Raw genomic sequence first — 19,356 nt, 5'->3', positions numbered from 1 at the left:
CTCCCTTTTTATGTACAGAGCACCATAAGAAAAGTGTTTTCATTCATCTCTTTGCATAAATGTGTTAAAAGATCTCTTCCTTCTGGGGATTCTTGAGATCTCTGCCATCTCTAGCAGAGGGGTAGCTATATGCACTGTTAGACTTAGCCATGAAATTCTTACTCATGCCTTATCTCAAAGCAGAGGCATTTTAATACTTACTTTTTTGAAATCTCTTCAAATATATTGGATTTTAATAACCTTTGCTGCTTAAACTCTTCCAAGTAATTAAAGTCTCCTTTAAGAATCACTCGTTGGTATAGAATTTCAGCCCAATCAGGAACAAAGTCATAGGCCTCCGCCACAATAGAAGCCTTAAAAGGATGGAGGGGAAAAAGGACACCATTAGAGCCTACTTGACGTTAAATTGAAGGCAAATAGTTTTAGAAAACAGCTTAATACTGTATACTCATACAGTGAATGTGATCATTACCAATTATGTTAAAAGGCTGTATGTATCAGGGTTGGTGAAAAGTTTGGTGTTTGACACTTCTACTCCCTTAAACCCCCAAATACCTTCCTTCAGTCTTTTTAATCTTCCTCACCATGAATTAATAAAACTGCTGAGAAAGAATGTTTTTCCCCCTACTTCAACTGTATAAGGAACGGTGAAAGGGCTGATTCCTTGATTACCACCCCTCATTAAAGGGCTAGAACCAGCCTGCCAGAAGCCCAGACTCCCTATGTTGCCCCAGGTACACCTGCAGGGATGTTCCTCTGAACCTCAGCCGTCTAAGGGGCAAAGGTGTCTGCCTCTCTGCTGGCCTAACAGGGTGGGGGAAGGAGACGTTACTGTCTAACTATCCTCTAAGCTCTGCTCAAACAACATGCTAGCAAGAAATACTACCATGGAAAGGCAGTTTAATCTATCAGGTAGCTAAGTCAGGAGAATTGAACTGTCCTGATTCTGTCACTAGCTCTGAGACCTTAGGCAAGTAAGTCAACTTCTGGGTCCTTGAGAGGGACAGCAGGAGAGGATGCTGTCAGTGCTGGCCAGATTTTTCTTTCCTTGCTCACCTGGTAGAACCGAGGTAGGGTCATGATACAGTCCATCAGCCTGTGGCGGCTCAGGTTGATGAGCATTGTGTTCTGGCCAGTGTTCAGAAAGTGAATCTGCAGTGTTATCAACTTGGTGAGCCGATGACAGTGCAGGGCCTGTCGCACGCAAGAGTCCTGAGGGACAAGGGTGGAGGGAGGCACCGGTAGAGAAAGACTTGTCTTCATCTCTCCTGTTGAACCCTCCAGCAGCTGAATTCTCCCCTTCTACGTACCCCTAGTTGGCCCATGACTCCCTCCCCCTTCACTTGGAAGAGCCCAGGGACAAAATAATTCCTGCTGCAGACACCAAGCCCCAAAGGCAGTCTGGAATAAGACCTTCCATGGTTACCTTGGCATAACTCTCTGCTGCATCCAGCATCAGAGTCAGGGCCTTCAGCAGCAGCTGCTTCAGTTGGTGCCCATCTTTGAGGCTGTCCTCTGCAGGGGAGTAAAGGAAACTTGTTGAGTGTGTCTCACTCCCAAGGCTGGCTACTCTCACCCTACTCAGTGTTGGTGGGCTGGACTAGAAACATTCCAGCTCATATTCCCAGGGAGGCAGGTATGTCTTACTCAGGTAAAGGCCAGAAATGCACTCACTCTGGAGTAGGAGTCAGTGACCCATTTAGTTCATTTCTTTCTGAAACATCAAGGCATGCTTACACGGCATCTGTTCCTGATGGGTGACACAGGCTACACGAGGGGCAAATGCCTTCCAAGTCTCCTTCCATCTACTTTCTGCCCAGCTGGGGTCCCACTGAGTAGCTGTTAGAACCTGAGGGGGAGCAGTCAATCTCATGGGCTCTTGCCTTTCTTAGTCCTAAGAACCTCCCCTGGCTGGCAGCACTGTCCCCAGGGGTGCTGCTGTGACCTCTTCTCACCCCAGGGCTGAGACTCGATCAATTTCAGCTGGATGCAGGCAGCTGCCTCATGGTTCTCCCCAATCTCACGGCACATGCTGAAGCACAAGGCAATCATGTTGTGCTTCTCACTGTCCCCAGGGCGGCAGCGTTTGATGTAGTCGAGTAGGGCTGTCTTCAGGGTACCACTCTGCCCAGATAAAAAAGGAAATACCAAGGTCTCAACAGCTACTGCACGGTAGGCAGAATTGGCTAGGTCTCTTGGTTCTGAAAGTTCCTTAAAAACTCCCAAGAAAAAGGAAAAGATAGGCAAAAATAATTCCAAAGGTTATGCTATCCTGAGTATAAGAAAAGAGGCACCTCTCTGCTGGTGGGAGTGTGAACAGTAAAACCTGACAGAAGGGAGAAGCCTTAAAAATGTGCATACATGTTATTCTAACAATTCCACTTCTAGAAATCTATCTGTAAAGAAATAAGCATAGGAAAGTGCTAAGATGGCTGTACCAAGGATATTTAATAGCAAACAATTAGAAATCATCTACATGTCCAAAATAAGGGCTAAGAAGATACCATGTAGCCATTAAAACTGACGTTGATTTGAGAAATATTCATGATATGCTATTGTTAAGTGAGAAAAGCAGGCTATTTCATATCTGCACAGCATGATACAAGTTTTGTTAAAAATATGTAAATATGTATGTATATATGTTTGTGGGTACATGTGCAAAGAAAAGGCCTCTATCAAATTGTTAGCAGTGGCTGTCTCCAGATGGTAGATAGGCACAGAGGGCTTTTTCCTGTGTTGTGTTTTCCGAGTGTCTTAACATTGAATATGCATTACTTTTGTAAACAGAAAAAGTTATTAAGAGAGTATTTAAATGTAGAAACAAAAATGCCTCAAAAACAATTTAAAAACCCTCCGGGGGATCAGAAAGGTCATCTACGTCCAGGACTTGCTCCTCTCTGGACTGGTCTGTCCTGAAACTAGCCCAGCATTGAGGAGAGCTTTTCTGCTTTGTCTCTTAATTCTGCTTGGCTGGGCCCACGTTCCCAGAAGCCAAAAGTGCGCCTCATTTTTTAAATCTTCAGGGGTGAAATGGGCTGAAACAATGAATCAGCCAAATGAATGACTTGGAAACAGGCTCTGTGAGTGACATGCCTGATGTCACATTGCATGCTGAGGCAGCCAAGCACTCAGAGCCCAAAGGCCTTGGTACATCAGGCCTTTGCTTCCAAGCCTCCTTCCTGTGCTGTGAGTCATCATAAATAGCTCCACAGCTTTCCAGGCCCAGGCCTTGGCATTCACTTTCTAATAGCTCTTAGTAACACACTTTTTCATGGTCCCCTGAAAACTCTCCACTCTAAAAGCCCCCAGATACAGCCTTCCAAGTGGGTCAGTCCATTTCCGCTCTCAGGAAGGGTGTTTGCCCCTGCCAGAGCAGGCATTCAGAAGCAGAGGCAGGTGACAGAGGCTGAGGTGGAGGTGCACAAACTCATTTTCTTCATTGCTTAGCATCTGTCAGGATAATGGCTATCTGATCTGAACTCTGTAACCTTAAGCTACCGGTTACAGTATATGTCCTAGGGCAGTCCTTAATTCCCTCCCTCCATATCCCAGGGGTCCACCCTAATTGGGATTATTCCTGAGGCAGTCTGAGACTCCTGAATATCAGTAGTACATGTCATCCTGGAGCCCACAATACACTTACCGGATCTAATTTCTTCCTCATCAGCACTTCAAAGTAGTGCTTTTTATGCAGCAAATCAAATATGTATGTCATCTCATTGTACCTTCCAATGCCAGTGAGGAGACGCACCTAAAAAGAGAGAATGCAGCTTGCATCAGCATCACTTGTTCTCTGAGCCAGACCACTACCCTCATCAGTTTGGTTCCTTTCAGATGCCGACTCCAGGGGAGAGAAGGGCTAATGCAGGTTGCCATGCTTAGCTCCCTCCCTTCCTCCCTGTCTCCCTCCCTGCCTTCCCTTTACCCCAGAGGAAGATTCAGAAAGCTAGTCATTGGGACACCACTGGCTGCTCTCTCCTCTGTTGTCCCTAAACATGACTATCAAGTGCTGACGTGCCATCCTCCTGGGCAGGCACTCTTCTCTTCCCGTCACTCCTTAGTTCAGTGCGCAATGGCTGGCGCAGCCACGTGGGTCAGTTTCAAGCCTAGAGAATTTGGCGAGGCACAGGAGGCTTGAGTGTTCAGCTCACTTCAATTCAGAGATAAGAGGTCTGAACCTTGTTTTGGGGGGGAAATACAGTTGTTTTAGCCCTCTAGAAAAGCTAACTGCCCCGGCAAAGGGGTATAACAGCCCTGAGCATGGTAGGGATCCTCTCAATTTCTGTGCCTTTGCTGATTCTGATAGAAATCATAACCTGGCGCAGAGGTTGAGCCGTCCAGCCAGCTACCAAGCATGCAGTGGGATCCAGATGGGCAAATTCCCTAAAACCACATCAGATCTGAACTGGTCCCCAGCCTCTCTGCTCTCTCAAAGGTCTCCTCAGGGTGAAAGGCGGCAGATGAGGGGATTACTTACCACCAGCCCGTACTCTTCATTGGGGGCCAAGTGGTTGTCTGTGAGCAGCCGGGCGGCCTGCAGGACTCGGATGATGCCCTCCATGTGGCATGTCAGCGTGAAGCAGTGATGGGCCAGGATCAGCAGCTCTGTGGCTGTGCAGGTGGGCACTGGTAAGACAGGATTATGAAGCCTGGCCACCCACTGTCTAGCTCTGTATCTGGCAGGAGGGTGAAGGGCCTGGTACACACGGGGCCTGTCTGGAGAAGGCTTTCCCACCAGTGCTCTTAGATCCCTGACCTCACCAGCTCTAGCTCTGAGATGGCCCCCTGACGATGTCTAAATTCTTCTCTCAGTCATAGTCCAGGGATTAACTCTCTCCTCAAAGACAGTCATGTAGTGACCGTATTTCTAAAATGCCCAACAAATGAGAATAAGGAACCCCTGCTTTCTGAAGATGGATAAACGTTCTGCGGAGTACCTGCCAACATGAATCCAAGGTAACTCTCTATCTCAGTGGAGAGTCTTAGGGCCTAATCAAGTGCCACTTGATGCTCTGCACTTGTACTATCTTTCCGGATTACTGAAAGATTTGACTTCATACAAATTTAAAACTATTGCACACAATCACTGTATGCACAATTAGAAGACAAATTGGGAAAAATATTTGCAATGTTGAAGACAGAGTTCCCAGCCTTAATCCATGCTGTGCCCTCTGGGCCTGTGTACCTGTGGGGCCCTCCCTAAATGTACTCACTACTGAGCGACCTTGACTACTAACCCTTCAGGCCTTGCTTCAGACATTTCTTCCAAAAACCTTTCTTGACCCCATCAGTCTGGCTCTTACTGTGAATTACACCCCAGCCTGTGAGCTCCAGGGACCAATGCTTCCCTTGTTCCCCACATCCCTGGTTTTTAGAGTACCTAGCACACAGCTGGTACTCAGTAAATATTGTTGAACTGGACTAAGAAGAGAGACAGAAGGCTATTTTTAAAAGAAAACTGTTCAACCTTTTAAAATCTCCCATTTGTTCACTAAACATCAGTAAAATGCCGTTTTTGGGTCTATCAAATTTGCAAAGTGGAATGGGTTCCAGGAAATGATACTCTCACACTCACACTCTGCATAAGTGGGAGTAAAAAGTGAATTTTTTTTTTTTCTGGTGTAAAAGTTGGCTATGTATATATAAAAAGCTTTAAAAATGGGCATACTCTTCAATCAGGAATTTATCATAGGGAAATAATCATGGATATGCACGTAGATTTGCCTATAAGGATATCTGTTGACAGTTTAAAAACGGCAGAAAATTGGAAGCAATCTAAAGGTCCCAAAATAGGGTATAAAATTTTTAATTACATGTAAGAGAAATACTGTGTAACCATTAAAAATGATATAGAAGAATATTCAATGTCATGGAAAGAGGTTAATGGAAGCATATCCATAAAGTAATTATAAACAGTAAGCACAATATAATGCCATTTTTGAAAAATAAAAACCTGTAGACTTGCATAGAAACAGATCAGAGGGACACGTACCACTGGACACTTGCACTGAGCTAGACATTGTGGAAGCGAGCAGCTTTGAAACCCCACAGACTGGGCTCACATAGCAGCTCTGCCACTTAACACTTAGAAATTAATCAACTTCTCTAAGCTTCGGTTTTCCTCCTTCTAAAATGGGGACAATAATAGCCACTTTGCAGGGTAATGTAAGAGTAAAATAAGATAAATATGCCAAATGTTAAAAGGTTACCTGTGTGATTTTTAAAATTTTAGGCTGCTTTTCCATATATATTTTCTAAATTTTCTTCAGTGAACTTATGGCTTTTACCAAGAATTTATAAACCATGCAGGAGAGGTGGGATCCAGAGCAGGGGCAAGGATCCAAATTGAGTTTTGGAAAGACTAACTCCAGAAGACTTCCTGAATCTCTGCTTGGGCCCAAAACATATAAGAAAATGGCCAAGAACTTACTGCAAGACAACTCCCCATGGGGAACGGAGGAAATCTTATCCAACAACTTCATGCCTACCAATGTGCGGTCTGCACACAAAGTGGTCAGTGGAAGAAAAGTCTGGCTTTCCTCTGCTGGGGTGAACATCTGCTTCTGTCCTGTACAGACAGAAGTGGAGAAAGGTGCTGGTGTGACCTCAAGAGAACTGTGAGAAGGATAAGAGCCAGGAGGCCCACTCTGCCGGGCCCGGGCACCAGGAGGTAATGCTACAGGAGCTCCCAGCGCAGCTCTCCTCTTGCCGAGCTCTAATACCTTGGCCTAGTGGTCATCTTACAGGACAGCAGTTCATGAGCTCAGAGAAAGGCACAGCTACTCTAAATAACAATCACAAAACAATAAGCAAACAAAAATCAACAACAACAAAATAAATGCAATGTGTTCTCCTCTTACAAGTGCAACCTGGCAACTTAAAAGGGCAGCATGCAGGATGCGTATGAGCATAACATCCAAATCCTTAATGCTGGGAACGTGCGAATGTGGTCTGAAAGGCTGGCGAGGCTGGAGGGCAGGGTACCTGCTCTTTCTGATGGGGTCAGCAGCTCTCTGGTCACCTCCTCGGCCACAAGTTCAGCCACCGTGTCTGGCTCGAGGCCCTGGGTGCTGATGAAGGCTTGGGCTCGCTTGCACCGGTCAGGCTGCTGAGAGGCCAAGATTGTCCGGAGCATGGCCTCACCATCCTGGGCAGCCACATCTGTGTAAGAACAACCCAACTCCTGAGAGGAGGGCAAAGCAGTCAAAGCTATGGTTAGGAGCCAGGAAAAAGCTAGCAAAAGACAGCCCTTTCTGAAATCTGATGTGGACAGACTCCATCATTTTCTGAGCTTAAAGATCCCTCACCCTGAGCAGGAACTTTAGAAGAAGGAAGCACTGTTTTCTAGCCCTTTCTATCGCTTTGCCAATGGGCTGAATCCAAGCAAGAGAAAGGCTTGTCTTCAGAACGCGTCAGGTGACTTATCTCTTGTTGAACACTGGGCTTTTCAAATGTTATGAAACATAAGAAAGTTGAATAAAAGGCAAGAGCCTCTTCTTTATCATTCCCACAGCAGCAGCAAAACCCTCAACTTCCAAAGAAGCCTCTGCGCCTTACCCAAGGCAAAGGGCTTTCCTGCTCGGCTCTGTTTCTCTCATGCTCACCCACTTCACCTAGAGTCTACTGCTTTTTGCCTTCAATCAGCACAAAGCTACAAACAATTCCTGGCTGTTCTGACTCCTGTCTTTATAATCATCATATTCCATTTTGTCTTATTTTAAAACTTATTTTGGGCTCTCCACCCCCCCATAGAAAGCTCCAAACAATCCTGAAGCAAAACCTAAGATTTAGGGCCAGAAGGGACCCTTGTGGTCAAATCATTTATAGATCAAGAACCAGGAGCCCAGAGAAGGGAAATCTCTTGCCCTAACTTCTGGCTGGCGGAGCTGCAGCCAAGACTCAAATGGCCCTGGCCCCTGGCATGGCGTCCTCCCCACTGCTCCCCAGGAATGGATTTATAGGCCAACATCCTGACAAGAGCTCTACTCCCAGGTCATGATTATCATCTGAAGGGCTGACTTGGCAATATCCAAAATCTACCTCCAACTTCCTGCTTCCCTTCCTCTCAGAGGGAGCTTCCCATGGAGGGCCCGCCCTTGGGCACATACCTTGGCAAGTTCATACAGACAGAGGACCTGCCGGCAGTAGTTTTTCCCATGGAGGCATTTGCCAGTCAGAGTTTTCAGATTAGTCACCACTTCATCACTTGAGGGCAGCATCACAAACGACTGACTATCCAAACTTGAAGCTGGGAGCAAAGACAGGTCTGAGGGGGGCTTTAAGTTGACAAGGTAAGGCCTGTCCCCAGCCCCCTATGACTCTACCTCTCTGCTCACAGCTTCCGGCATTGCACCCCCATGACTCCCTTTGGGTCTGGGACCACTTCTGACTGGGCTCACACCCACTTAAACTTCCTTCACTGCCTGCTTCCAGGAAATCCTAGCCCAGGATACCTGAAAGGCCTCACAGGCTAGAAAAGACTCAAAACCACCTAATGAACGCTAGAGATCATCACCAAAGATGCCTGCTAGACTCCCCTCCACACATACCCCTCTCAGTTTCCCCTCATATCAAACAAGTCGTCAGGTCTGGACTGATGCATCTCCAAAACACTTCTCCAATCACTGCCTTAGTTCCAGCCTTCACCACCCTGCATCGAAGAGGTGATTACCGTCTCCCGCTGCCAGCCTCTCATCTTCCCCAAGTCAATCTTTCACATAATCAGGTGTTATTCTGGGGAATTTGGTGGGGATGGTGTTGAATGGGCAAATGACTTTCACTTTCCTTTATGTACTTCTGTATTGTGTGATTTGTTACACTAAGCATGTAATACTTTTACATTTAAGATATTATGCATTAAAAAATATATTTTAAAGACAAAAAAGTAAAAAGCAATTCAGACCAGTTATTACCCTGCTTAAGATCCTCTGGGGTTCTAGTTCTAGGTCAGGTGGAGTCAGCTCACTTGACCCTGTCTCTTCTACTGAACTCAATATAAAACCCGGACACAGTGCATGCAGCACTCTGTGAGGACGCAAAAGTAAACAGTAGCAGGGGGGCTGAAGATGACCAGAATTACCATTTTTCCCCCTAGTAACCTCCAGCCTGAATGGAATGCTTCCTGAAACCCAGAACCAGGGACTAAGGTTCACAGAGAGAGAGTGCTCCAGATGAAGCCTTCCAGGACGGACTCAAGGAGGAAAGGAAACTCCTAATGCCCCTCCCTCTCTCATCCCAGCTCCTCCGCACCCCCTCGGCTGTGCTGGAAGACTGGCAAGAGCCAACACTCAGAGGGGAACATTCTTTTCAGATCAGAGGTGCTCTGGTCCCAAGAAGGTAAAGTGAACCTGTCCCTTTTTGCATTATCCTCCTACCAGTTGGCCCTGGATGCCAGCATAGTCAGGGAAATGTGTGACAGAACGGGGTGACTAAACCTCCACCTTTTGGCCACAAGACTGAAAAGCGAAACCTCAGGGAACCAGAAAGTATTTGAGAGAGAGATTCAGGAAAGCAAGACAAAGTTGTTTACAAACACTAGGGCTCACCCCTGGCTTTGCATGTATGGATCTGATCCTAACCAGCACATCAAAGACTCTGAGAACTGAATTAACAGAGAGGCCACTACCCAGGTTGCAGACTGACCACAGGATGGCACACACAGGATAGATCTGCAGAGTACCACAAAGGATTTGAAAACTGACCTGATGTTAGAGCCAGAACCCCCAGAAAGTGGGCTGGAACTTGGAGCCTGAATCTAACCAGGTCAACTGCCTGCTAAAAACAATACTGACGTTCTTCACAGGATTTAAACAAGACCCAGAGTCTCATAACATATTTTTCAAAATGTTTAGGATGCAACCCAAAATTATTCAGCATACAAAAAATGCAGGAAAATCTCAACTCATATGAGAAAAGACAACAGATGACATCCAGCACTAAAATGACACAAATGTTGGAATTATCTGATAGACTTTAAAGCTATTATACAAATGTTCCAAGAAACAATTATGGATGTTCTTAAGATAAACAGAAAAACAGAAATTCTCAGCAAATAGAAGGTATAAAGAAGAAAAAAAAGAAAATTTTAGAACTGAAAAATAACTGAAATTTTGAAATCACAGAAATGAAAAAAGCTCTCTAGCAGAATGGAAATGCCAGAGAAAAGAGTCAGTGAAATTGAAGATAGATTAACAGAAATTGTCCAATCTGAACAACAAAGAGAAAATATTAGGGAAAAAAATGAACAAAGTCTCAGGGACTTGTGAGACAATAACAATCTTCTAAAATTCATGTCATTGGAGTCCCAGAAGGAGAAGACTAAGTGTATGGTGCGGAAAAAATAATGTCTGACAACTACCTAAATTTGGTGAAACACATAAACTGACATGTTCAAGAAGCTTAGTGAACACCAAATACGGAAAACCCAAAGAAATACATGCCCAGTCACATTATAATCAAACTACTGAAGAATGAAGACAGAAAAAAACCTTGAAAGCAACCAGAGAAAAATGCATTATCCATAGAATAATGATTCAAATGACTGCAGATTATTCATCAGATACCATGGAGGTCAAAGGGCAGTGGTACAACATTTTTAAGTGGGGAAAGAAAATATAGGCGTACCACGTTCACAGCACTTTGCTTTGTGGCAACTCTAAGTTGAGCGAGTCTACTGGGTGACATTTTTCCAACAGCATTTGCTCACTTCATGTCTCTGTGTCACATTTTGGTAACCCTCACAATATTTCAAAGTTTTTCATTATTATTATATTTGTGATCAGTGATCTTTGAGGTCACTATTGTGATTGTTTTGGGGTGCCACAGACTATGCTATGTAAGGTGGTGAACTTAACTGAAAAATGTTGTGTGTGTTCTGACTGCTCTACAGACCAGCAGTTCCCCCGTCTCCCTCTCCTCAGGCCTCCCTATTCCCTGAGACACAACAAGACTGAAATTAAGCCAGTTAATAATTCTACAATGACCTCTAAGTGTTCAAGTGAAAGAAAGAGTCGCACATTTCTCACTTTACAAAGCTAGAGGGCCAGCCCCATGGCGGAGTGGTTAAGTTTGCATGCTCTGCTTTGGCGGCCTGGGGTTCACCAGTTTGGATCCTGGGTGTAGACCTACACCCTGTTCATCAAGCCATGCTGTGGCAGCATCCCACGTAGAATAACTAGAATGACTTACAACTAGGATATACAACTGTGTGCTGGGGCCTTGGGGAGAGGGGAAAAAAAAAAAAGAGGAAGATTGGCAACAGGTGTTAGCTTAGGGCCTATCTTCTTCACTAAAAAAAAAAAAGCATAAAAAATAGAGATTACTTTGGGGGTAAAAAAGCTAGAAAGCATGTCAAATGCTGAGACAGGCCAAAAGCTAAGCCTCTTGCACCAAACAATTAGCCAAGTTATGAATGCAAAGGAAAAGTTCTTGAAGGAAATTAAAAGTGCTACTCCCGTGAACACACAAATGATAAGAAAGTGAAGTAGTCTTATTGCTGATATGGAGAAAGTTAATTTAGTGGTCTGGATGGAAGATCAAACCAGCCACAACACTCCCTTAAGCAAAAATCTAGTCCAGAGCAAGGCCCTAATAACTCTCTTCAATTCTCTGAAGGCTGAGAGAGGTGAGTAAGCTGAAGAAGAAAAGTCTGAAGCTCGCAGAGGTTGGTTCATGAGGTTTAAGGAAAGAAGCCATCTCCATAACATAAAAGAGCAAGGTGAAGCAGCAAGTGCTGATAGAAGCTGCAGCAAGTTGTCCAGAAGATCTAGCTGAGATCATTAATGAGGGCGGCTACACTAAACAACAAATTTTCAACGAAGACAAAACAGCCTTATATTGGAATAAGATGCCATATAGGACTTTTATAGCCAGAGAGAAGTCAGTGCCTGGCTTCAAAGCTCCAAAGGACAGGCTGACTTGTTAGGGGCTAATGCAGCTGGTGACTTTAAGTTGAAGCCAATGCTCATTTACTGTTCTGAAAATCCTAGAGCCCTTAAGAATTATGCTAAATCTACTCTATCTGTGCTCTATAAATGGAGCAGCAAAGCCTGGGTGAGAGCATATCTGTTGACAACATAGTTTACTAAATATTTTAAGCCTACTGCTGAGATCTACTGCTCAGAAAAAAAGATTCCTTTCAAAATATTACTGCTCATGGACAATGCACCTGGTCACCCAAGAGCTCTGATAGCGATGCACAACTGGACTAATCTCGTTTTCATGCCTGCTAACATGTCATCCATTCTGCAGCTCATGGATCAAGGATTAATTTCAGGGGCTGGCCCCATGGCAGAGTAGTTAAGTTTGCGTGCTCCGCTTCGGCAGCCTGGGCTTTGCTGGTTTGGATCCTGGGCACAGACCTAGTACCGCTCATCAAGCTATGCTGAGGCGGCTTCCCACATAGCACAACCAGAAGAACCTACAACTAGAATATACAACTATGTACTGGGGGCTTTGGGGAGGGAAAAAAAGAGGAAGATTGGCAACAGATGTTAGCTCACAGCCAATGTTCAAAAAAAAAGAAATACTTTCGACTTTCAAGTCTTATTTAAGAAATATACGTCAGGGGCTGGCCCCGTGGCTGAGTGGTTAAGTTTGCACGCTCTGCTTCGGTGGCCCAGGGTTTCACCGGTTTGGATCCTGGGCACAGACATGGCACCACTTGTCAGGCCATGCTGAGGTGGCATCCCACATGCCACAAATAGAAGGACCCACAACCAAAAATACACAACTATGTACCAAGGGGGTTTGGGGAGAAAAAGGAAAAATAAAATCTTAAAAAAAATCCAGAATGATTATGCATGCTTTAAAACAAAAAAAGAAATATACTTCATAAGGCTGTAGCTGCCATAGATAGTGATTCCTCTGATGGATCTGAGCAAAGTAAACTGAAAACCTTCTGGAAAGAATTTGCCATTCTAGATGCCATTAAGAACACTCGTGATTCACGAGAAGAGGTCAAAAATATCAACATTAACAGGAGTTTGGAAGAAGTTGATTCCAACCATCATGGATGACTTCGAGAGAGTCAAGACTTCAGTGGAGGAAGTAACTGCAGATGTGGTGGAAATAGCAAGAGAACTAGAATTAGAAGTGGAGTCTGAAGATGTGACTGAATTGCTGCAATCTCATGATAAAACTTTAACAGACAAGGAGTTGCTTCTTGTGGATGAGAAAACAAAGTGGTTTCTTGAGCTGCAATCTACTCCTAGTGAAGATACTGTGAAGAGTGTTGACAAGAAAGGATTCAGAATATTACATAACCTTAGTTGATAAAGCAGCAGGAGGGTTTGAAAGGACTGACTCCAATTCTGAAACAAGTTCTACTGTGGGTAAAAGGCTAACAGACAGCACTGCATGCTACTGAGAAATCATTCATGAAAGGAGGAGGCAACTGATGCAGTGAATCCATTGTTATCTTATTTTAAGAAATTGCTGAAAGCATCACCTAAAAGTCAGCAGTCATTAATATCGAGGCAAGACCCCACACCAGCAAAAACATTATAATTCGGTGAAGGCTCAGATGATGGTTAGCATTTTTTAGCAATAAAGTATTTTTTAATTGAGATATGTACATTGTTTTTTAGACATAATGCTATTGCACACTTAACAGACTACAGTATAGTGTAAACATAACTTTTATATGCATTGAGAAACCAAAAAATTCGTGTAACTGGCTTTATTGCAGCCATCTGGAACTGAACCTGCAATATCGCTGAGGTATGCTTGTATCAAATTTTCTATATCCAGGAAAAATCATCCTTCAAAAATGAAGGTGAAATAGACACATTCTCACATGAAGAAAAACTAAGAGACTCTGTTGCTAGCAGATAACTCCAGAAGAATTACTAAAGTCCGTCCTTTAGTCAGAAGGCAAAATAACTAGAAGGAAACTTGGAACATCAGGAATGAAGAGAAACAAAAATTGTGAATATCTGAGTAAATACAACAAATTATTCTGCAGTTTTTAAAAATATATTTTTCGGTTGAAAGCAAAAATTATAACCTTGTTTGAGGTGGTAAAATGTTGATTCTAAGTAGACTGTGAAAGTTAAGAACATACAACGTAATCTAAAGCAACCAATTAAAACACTATGCAAAGCTATATAGTCAAAGTCACAACAAATTAAAATAGAAGACTAAAAAATGTTCACATAACCTAAGAGGCAGGAAAAAAAGTTTCCTCAAAAACCATAAGCTAGCAAAATTCAGCCAAGATGAAAAAGATAACCTGATTAGTCATAAAACTATGAAAGAAATTAAATTCTGTGTTAAAAATATTCCAGAACAGGGTATAAAATTAACGTGCATAAATCAGTAGCATTTCTATACACTAACAATGAACTAACAGAAAAAGAACTCAAGAACTCAATCCCATTCACAATCGCAACGAAAAGAATAAAATACCTTGGGATAAACTTAACCAAGGAAGTGAAGGATCTATACAATGAAAACTACAAGACTTTCTTGAAAGAAATTGACGATGACATAAAGAGATGGAAAGACATTCCTTGCACATGGATTGGAAGAATAAACATAGTTAAAATGTCCATACTACCTAAAAAGCAATATACAGATTCAATGCTATCCCAATCAGAATCCCAAGAACATTCTTCACAGAAATTCAACAAACAATCCTAAAATTCATATGGGGCAACAAAAGACCGCGAATTGCTAAAGCAATCCTGAGCAAAAACAAAGCCGGCGGAATCACAATCCCCGATTTCAAAACATACTACAAAGCTACAGTGATCAAAACAGCATGGTACTGGTACAAAAACAGGTCCACAGATCAATGGAACAGAATTGAAAGCCCAGAGATAAAACCACACATCTATGGACAGCTAATCTTCGACAAAGGAGCAGAGGGCCTACAATGGAGAAAAGAAAGTCTCTTCAACAAATGGTGCTGGGAAAACTGGACAGCCACATGCAAAAGATTGAAAATTGACCAGTCTTTTTCACCACACACCAAAATAAACTCAAAATGGATCAAAGACCTAAAGATTAGGCCTGAGACAATAAGTCTTTTGGAAGAGAATATAGGCAGTACACTCTTTGACATCAGTTTCAAAAGAATCTTTTCGGACACTGTATCTCCTCAGTTGAGGGAAACAATAGAAAGAATAAACAAATGGGACTTCATCAGACTAAAGAGCTTCTTCAAGGCAAGGGAAAACAGGATTGAAACAAAAAAACAGCTCACTAATTGGGAAAAAATATTTACAAGCCACTTATCCGACAAAGGGTTAATCTCCATAATATACAAAGAACTCACACGGCTTAACAACAAAAAAACAAACAACCCGATCAAAAAATGGGCAGAGGACATGAACAGACATTTCTCAAAAGAAGATATGAATATGGCCAATAGACACATGAAAAGATGTTCATCATTGCTAATCATCAGGGAAATGCAAATCAAAACTACACTAAGATATCACCTTACACCCGTTAGATTGGCAAAAACATCCAAAACCAAGAGTGACAAATGTTGGAGAGGTTGTGGAGAAAAAGGAACCCTCATACACTGTTGGTGGGAATGCAAACTGGTACAGCCACTATGGAAAACAGTATGGAGATTTCTCAAAAAGTTAAAAATAGAAATACCCTATGACCCAGCCATCCCATTACTGGGTATCTATCCTAAGAACCTGATCTCAGAAATCTCAAGAGTCCGTTGCACCCCTATGTTCATCGCAGCATTATTTACAATAGCCAAGACGTGGAACCAGCCTACATGCCCAGAAACTGATGATTGGATAAAGAAGATGTGGTATATATACACAATGGAATACTACTCAGCCATAAAAAAAGACAAAATTGGCCCATTCACAACAACGTGGATGGACCTCGAGGGTATTATGTTAAGCGAAATAAGCCAGTCAGAGAAAGACGAACTCTATATGACTCCACTCATAGGTGGAAGTTAGTATATTGATAAGGAGATCTGATCGGTGGTTACCAGGGAAAAGGGGGGGTGGGGGGAGAGCACAGAGGGGGAAGTGGTGTACCCACAACATGACTAACAAAAATGTACAACTGAAATCTCACAAGGTTGTAATCTATCATAACATTAATAAAAAAAAAAAAAAAATATTCCAGAACAGAAATCTCCAGGTTCAGAGAGTTTCACTGGTAAATTTTACTGAATATTTAAAGAAGAAATAACACCAATTCCACACAACATTTTCCAGAAGACGGAAGAAGGAGTACTTTCCACCCATGAAACCAGCATTACCCTGATACAAAAACCAGAGAAAGACGATACAAAAAAGAAAAAATACAGAACAATTCCTCGTGAACATAAATCTAAAAATTCTCAAAATAGTAAATCGATTCCAGTGATATATCAAAAAGAATAATGCACCATGACCAAGTGGAGTTTATCCTGGGAATGCAAAACTGATTCGACATTTAAAAAAATCAATTAATGTAATCCACTATGTTAATAGTCTAAACAAGAGAAAAAACGCATGATCATATCAATGGACAGAGAAAAACATGACAAAATTCAACATCAATTCACCATAAAACTTTCAACAAACTAGGAATAGAAGGGAACTTCCTCAATGTGACAAAGTGTATCTTCAAATAAACCTACAGCAAATACCATACTTAATGACAAAAGACTGAATTCTTTTTCCCTAAGATGAGTAAAAAGGCAAGGATGTCCATTTTCACCACTCCTATCCAACATTGCACTGGAAGTCCCAGCCAATACAATAAAGCAAGAAAAAGAAAGAAAAGGCATACAGATTAGAAAGGAAGAAATAAACTGTCTCTGTTCACAGACATGATGTCTCTGTAGAAAAGTCCCAAGGAATCTACAAGAAAACTTCTAGGATAAGTGAGTTCAGCAAGGTCACAGGATACAAGGTTAACACAAAAATCAACCATATTTGTATTTACTATCAATGTACAACTGGACACATGATTATTCGTATAGAATAAATTTCAATGAACCAGTTATAAGTCAGATGGATTCCCTCTAACTTTGATAATAGCTAATTAAAAGACATAGGAATTTCTACCTCAGTGACTATTAATTACCTAGTTTATGGATTACCTGGAAAAGAGGTGCTATCCCTTTAACTTAGTGTAACTAGTATGCCAAAAGGGACCTTTTTCTTCCTGGAGAGACTGCCAACAGCACCACTAAGGACCCAGGGCATTCTGCTCTCCTTCACTTACTGCTTTGGGCTTTCCTTAGAGGAATGCCAGGTTCTTCTTCTCCCTCAGGCAGCGCAGCACTTTGTAGGAGAGCATGGATCTCTGGATGCAGGTCATCCACACCAGCTTCACCTGAAGCCAGTGCTCTACAGTGCAATACCAAGACAACATCTTGGTTGTAGAAATGAAAATACCGGCACACTCTACTTGCTTCATGCACACAGCCATCATCCAAGAGGCGCCCAATCAAAAAGTGTAGTGACGCCTGCTCCTTCCAATCCAGTCTGTTCTCACAAGTCTCTTTGGATGGAAGGCCATTAAGTTCTAAGTATTTTGATGTGTTCAGAGCAGCCAACTTGGAGAATGAAAACTCACTGGCTAAGCTATCAAAAGAAAGTTCCCCACTAGTTGAGATCTGTTGAGAAAATCTGGGCTCTGTTTCCCCCTGGCTTCCTCTGAGGGTGTGCTGGGTGATGCGGCACAGCCAGATCTGCTTCTCCAGCTCCTCCAGCTGGTTGACAGGCACCGGGTCCTCCTGAGCAAGCCAGTGCCCTGCCAGGGTGAGCAGCAGATGGCGCTCCTCAACGCTGCTCTGCCCCTCCTCAGTCGGGTACGCACATGCCACAAGGGCCTGGGCTGAGAAAAAGGAAGAAGCTGCTTTGCTTGAAATGGAATTTTTCTTAAAATTCTCATGGCATTTTTTCCAGAAGTCAATTTTTGCTTGTTTCAGAGACCACTGGTCAATGTGTTTTAAGGTCTGCATTTCCTGTGTTATCTGTGAAATTTAACAAAGCGAATTTTAGCCTTTCCTGGATAAAGAAGTACCATAAACGCTAAGGCTAAGTATACCATACTTGTCAAAACGAAATCAAGTCAGAGAATATGGGGTTGGCTACAGATGATCCTGGGTATTTTAACTGGAAAGTTAAGGAATGAAAAACAATTCTAAATTTATCTAATTGAATGGGGTTCAAGAAGCTACCTTATATTTAATTCTATTCAAACGAAAATAACTGTAGCATATCCTGTAAGCTAACCTTACATTTAAAGCATACATTCTTCAATAATGGGCATCTTAGGCTTCTCCATTTCTGAAAGTAATGTGTGTGTCAAAAGTAAAAAAGCCTCATCTCCTATAAATTACATATCTCATTTGATTCTCTGTTTAATGCTGGTTCAAAAAGCTAAGATTTTAAATAACTTAAAAGACTAATGATACCTCTTCAATAACCAAGTTGTCCACAGGTAACTCAGCTAATTCTGCTACTCTCCTGGCCAAAGCAAACTGTCCATCTGTCTCCAGTTTTTCCAAGATAGATCTACATTCATGCTGAAAAGTCTCAAGGCTGTAGCTGGTAATAATTACATGATTAATGGCTATGGACGTATCTTTCAAAATCTGGCTGAGGACACACAGCTTCTTCACATCTGGACCTGTGCCAAAGAGAAGAGGATATAAACATTTAATCAATGAAATGCCACTATGGCATCTCAAGAGTAACTAAATATCAGAGGAAACTGTCTGTTTAACATAATAATGTGGCTAAAGGAAAAACAGAAACCTATTTTTCTATTCTGGTTAACTAGCAGAGGAAGCCATAAGGCAGCTCCCACATACTAAGAACTATCAGAGATTAGCCCACGGACTCAGTCTACACATCTGGCTCTACATACAGGGCAGAGGCTGGTGGCCTACTATGTAGTAGGAACTCTGTCAACCTTGGGAAGATTTGGCCATTCATTCAGGTTAGTTCCACTTCTTTCTGGATTTTTCTCCTACCTTGATTGTTCTCTCGTTCATTCAATGTAGGCATCATATGGATCAAGACACAGAACTTGCAGGACAGTTAAAACTGCAGCCAGCCAAAAGCCAAAGCTCTAGCATGGCACATTGTATTCAGAATGGAGCATCAACTGCTCCTCTGGACATCTATCTACTTAACCCAGGGAGACCCAGCTGAGCTCTTCCTGATGTCCTCGCGAAATTCTTATTATTGGTAATATTAGGCATACTCTGCCAATAACTTATGTGGCTGGGTCTGCTCTCACTCCCAGTCTGTGTAGAGCCTATGTGTGCCCTACCATAAAGGAGGGGCATGAGAAACATTTTTCAGAGCCTCCTCCCAATGCCACCTGCTGGGCTGTGTTCTGGTTTACGCATTTCCAGGGACAGTGAGACACCCT

The 19,356-nt window shown here is 42.8% G+C and overlaps 1 protein-coding gene across 2 annotated transcripts in view; it reads right to left on the bottom strand.

The window, feature by feature from the left end:
• Window positions 1-19,356, bottom strand: part of SPG11 (SPG11 vesicle trafficking associated, spatacsin) — a 77,643-nt gene that overhangs the window by 896 nt on the left and 57,391 nt on the right. For both annotated transcript variants that reach the window (XM_070237562.1, XM_070237569.1), the window contains 11 exons: window positions 18,392-18,606; window positions 17,194-17,947; window positions 8,109-8,248; window positions 6,985-7,183; window positions 6,431-6,568; window positions 4,478-4,611; window positions 3,644-3,751; window positions 1,956-2,124; window positions 1,427-1,515; window positions 1,057-1,212; window positions 202-353 (listed from right to left, as the gene is read on the bottom strand). In XM_070237562.1, the coding sequence (XP_070093663.1) occupies window positions 202-353; window positions 1,057-1,212; window positions 1,427-1,515; window positions 1,956-2,124; window positions 3,644-3,751; window positions 4,478-4,611; window positions 6,431-6,568; window positions 6,985-7,183; window positions 8,109-8,248; window positions 17,194-17,947; window positions 18,392-18,606 (2,254 nt within the window). The remainder of the gene's footprint in view (window positions 1-201; window positions 354-1,056; window positions 1,213-1,426; window positions 1,516-1,955; window positions 2,125-3,643; window positions 3,752-4,477; window positions 4,612-6,430; window positions 6,569-6,984; window positions 7,184-8,108; window positions 8,249-17,193; window positions 17,948-18,391; window positions 18,607-19,356) is intronic.

This window comes from Equus caballus, chromosome 1 (assembly GCF_041296265.1).
Source record: "Equus caballus isolate H_3958 breed thoroughbred chromosome 1, TB-T2T, whole genome shotgun sequence".
NCBI lineage: Eukaryota > Metazoa > Chordata > Mammalia > Perissodactyla > Equidae > Equus > Equus caballus.
The sequence above is the reverse complement of the archived record's forward strand: the minus strand, read 5'-3'. Positions and strand labels throughout refer to the sequence as shown.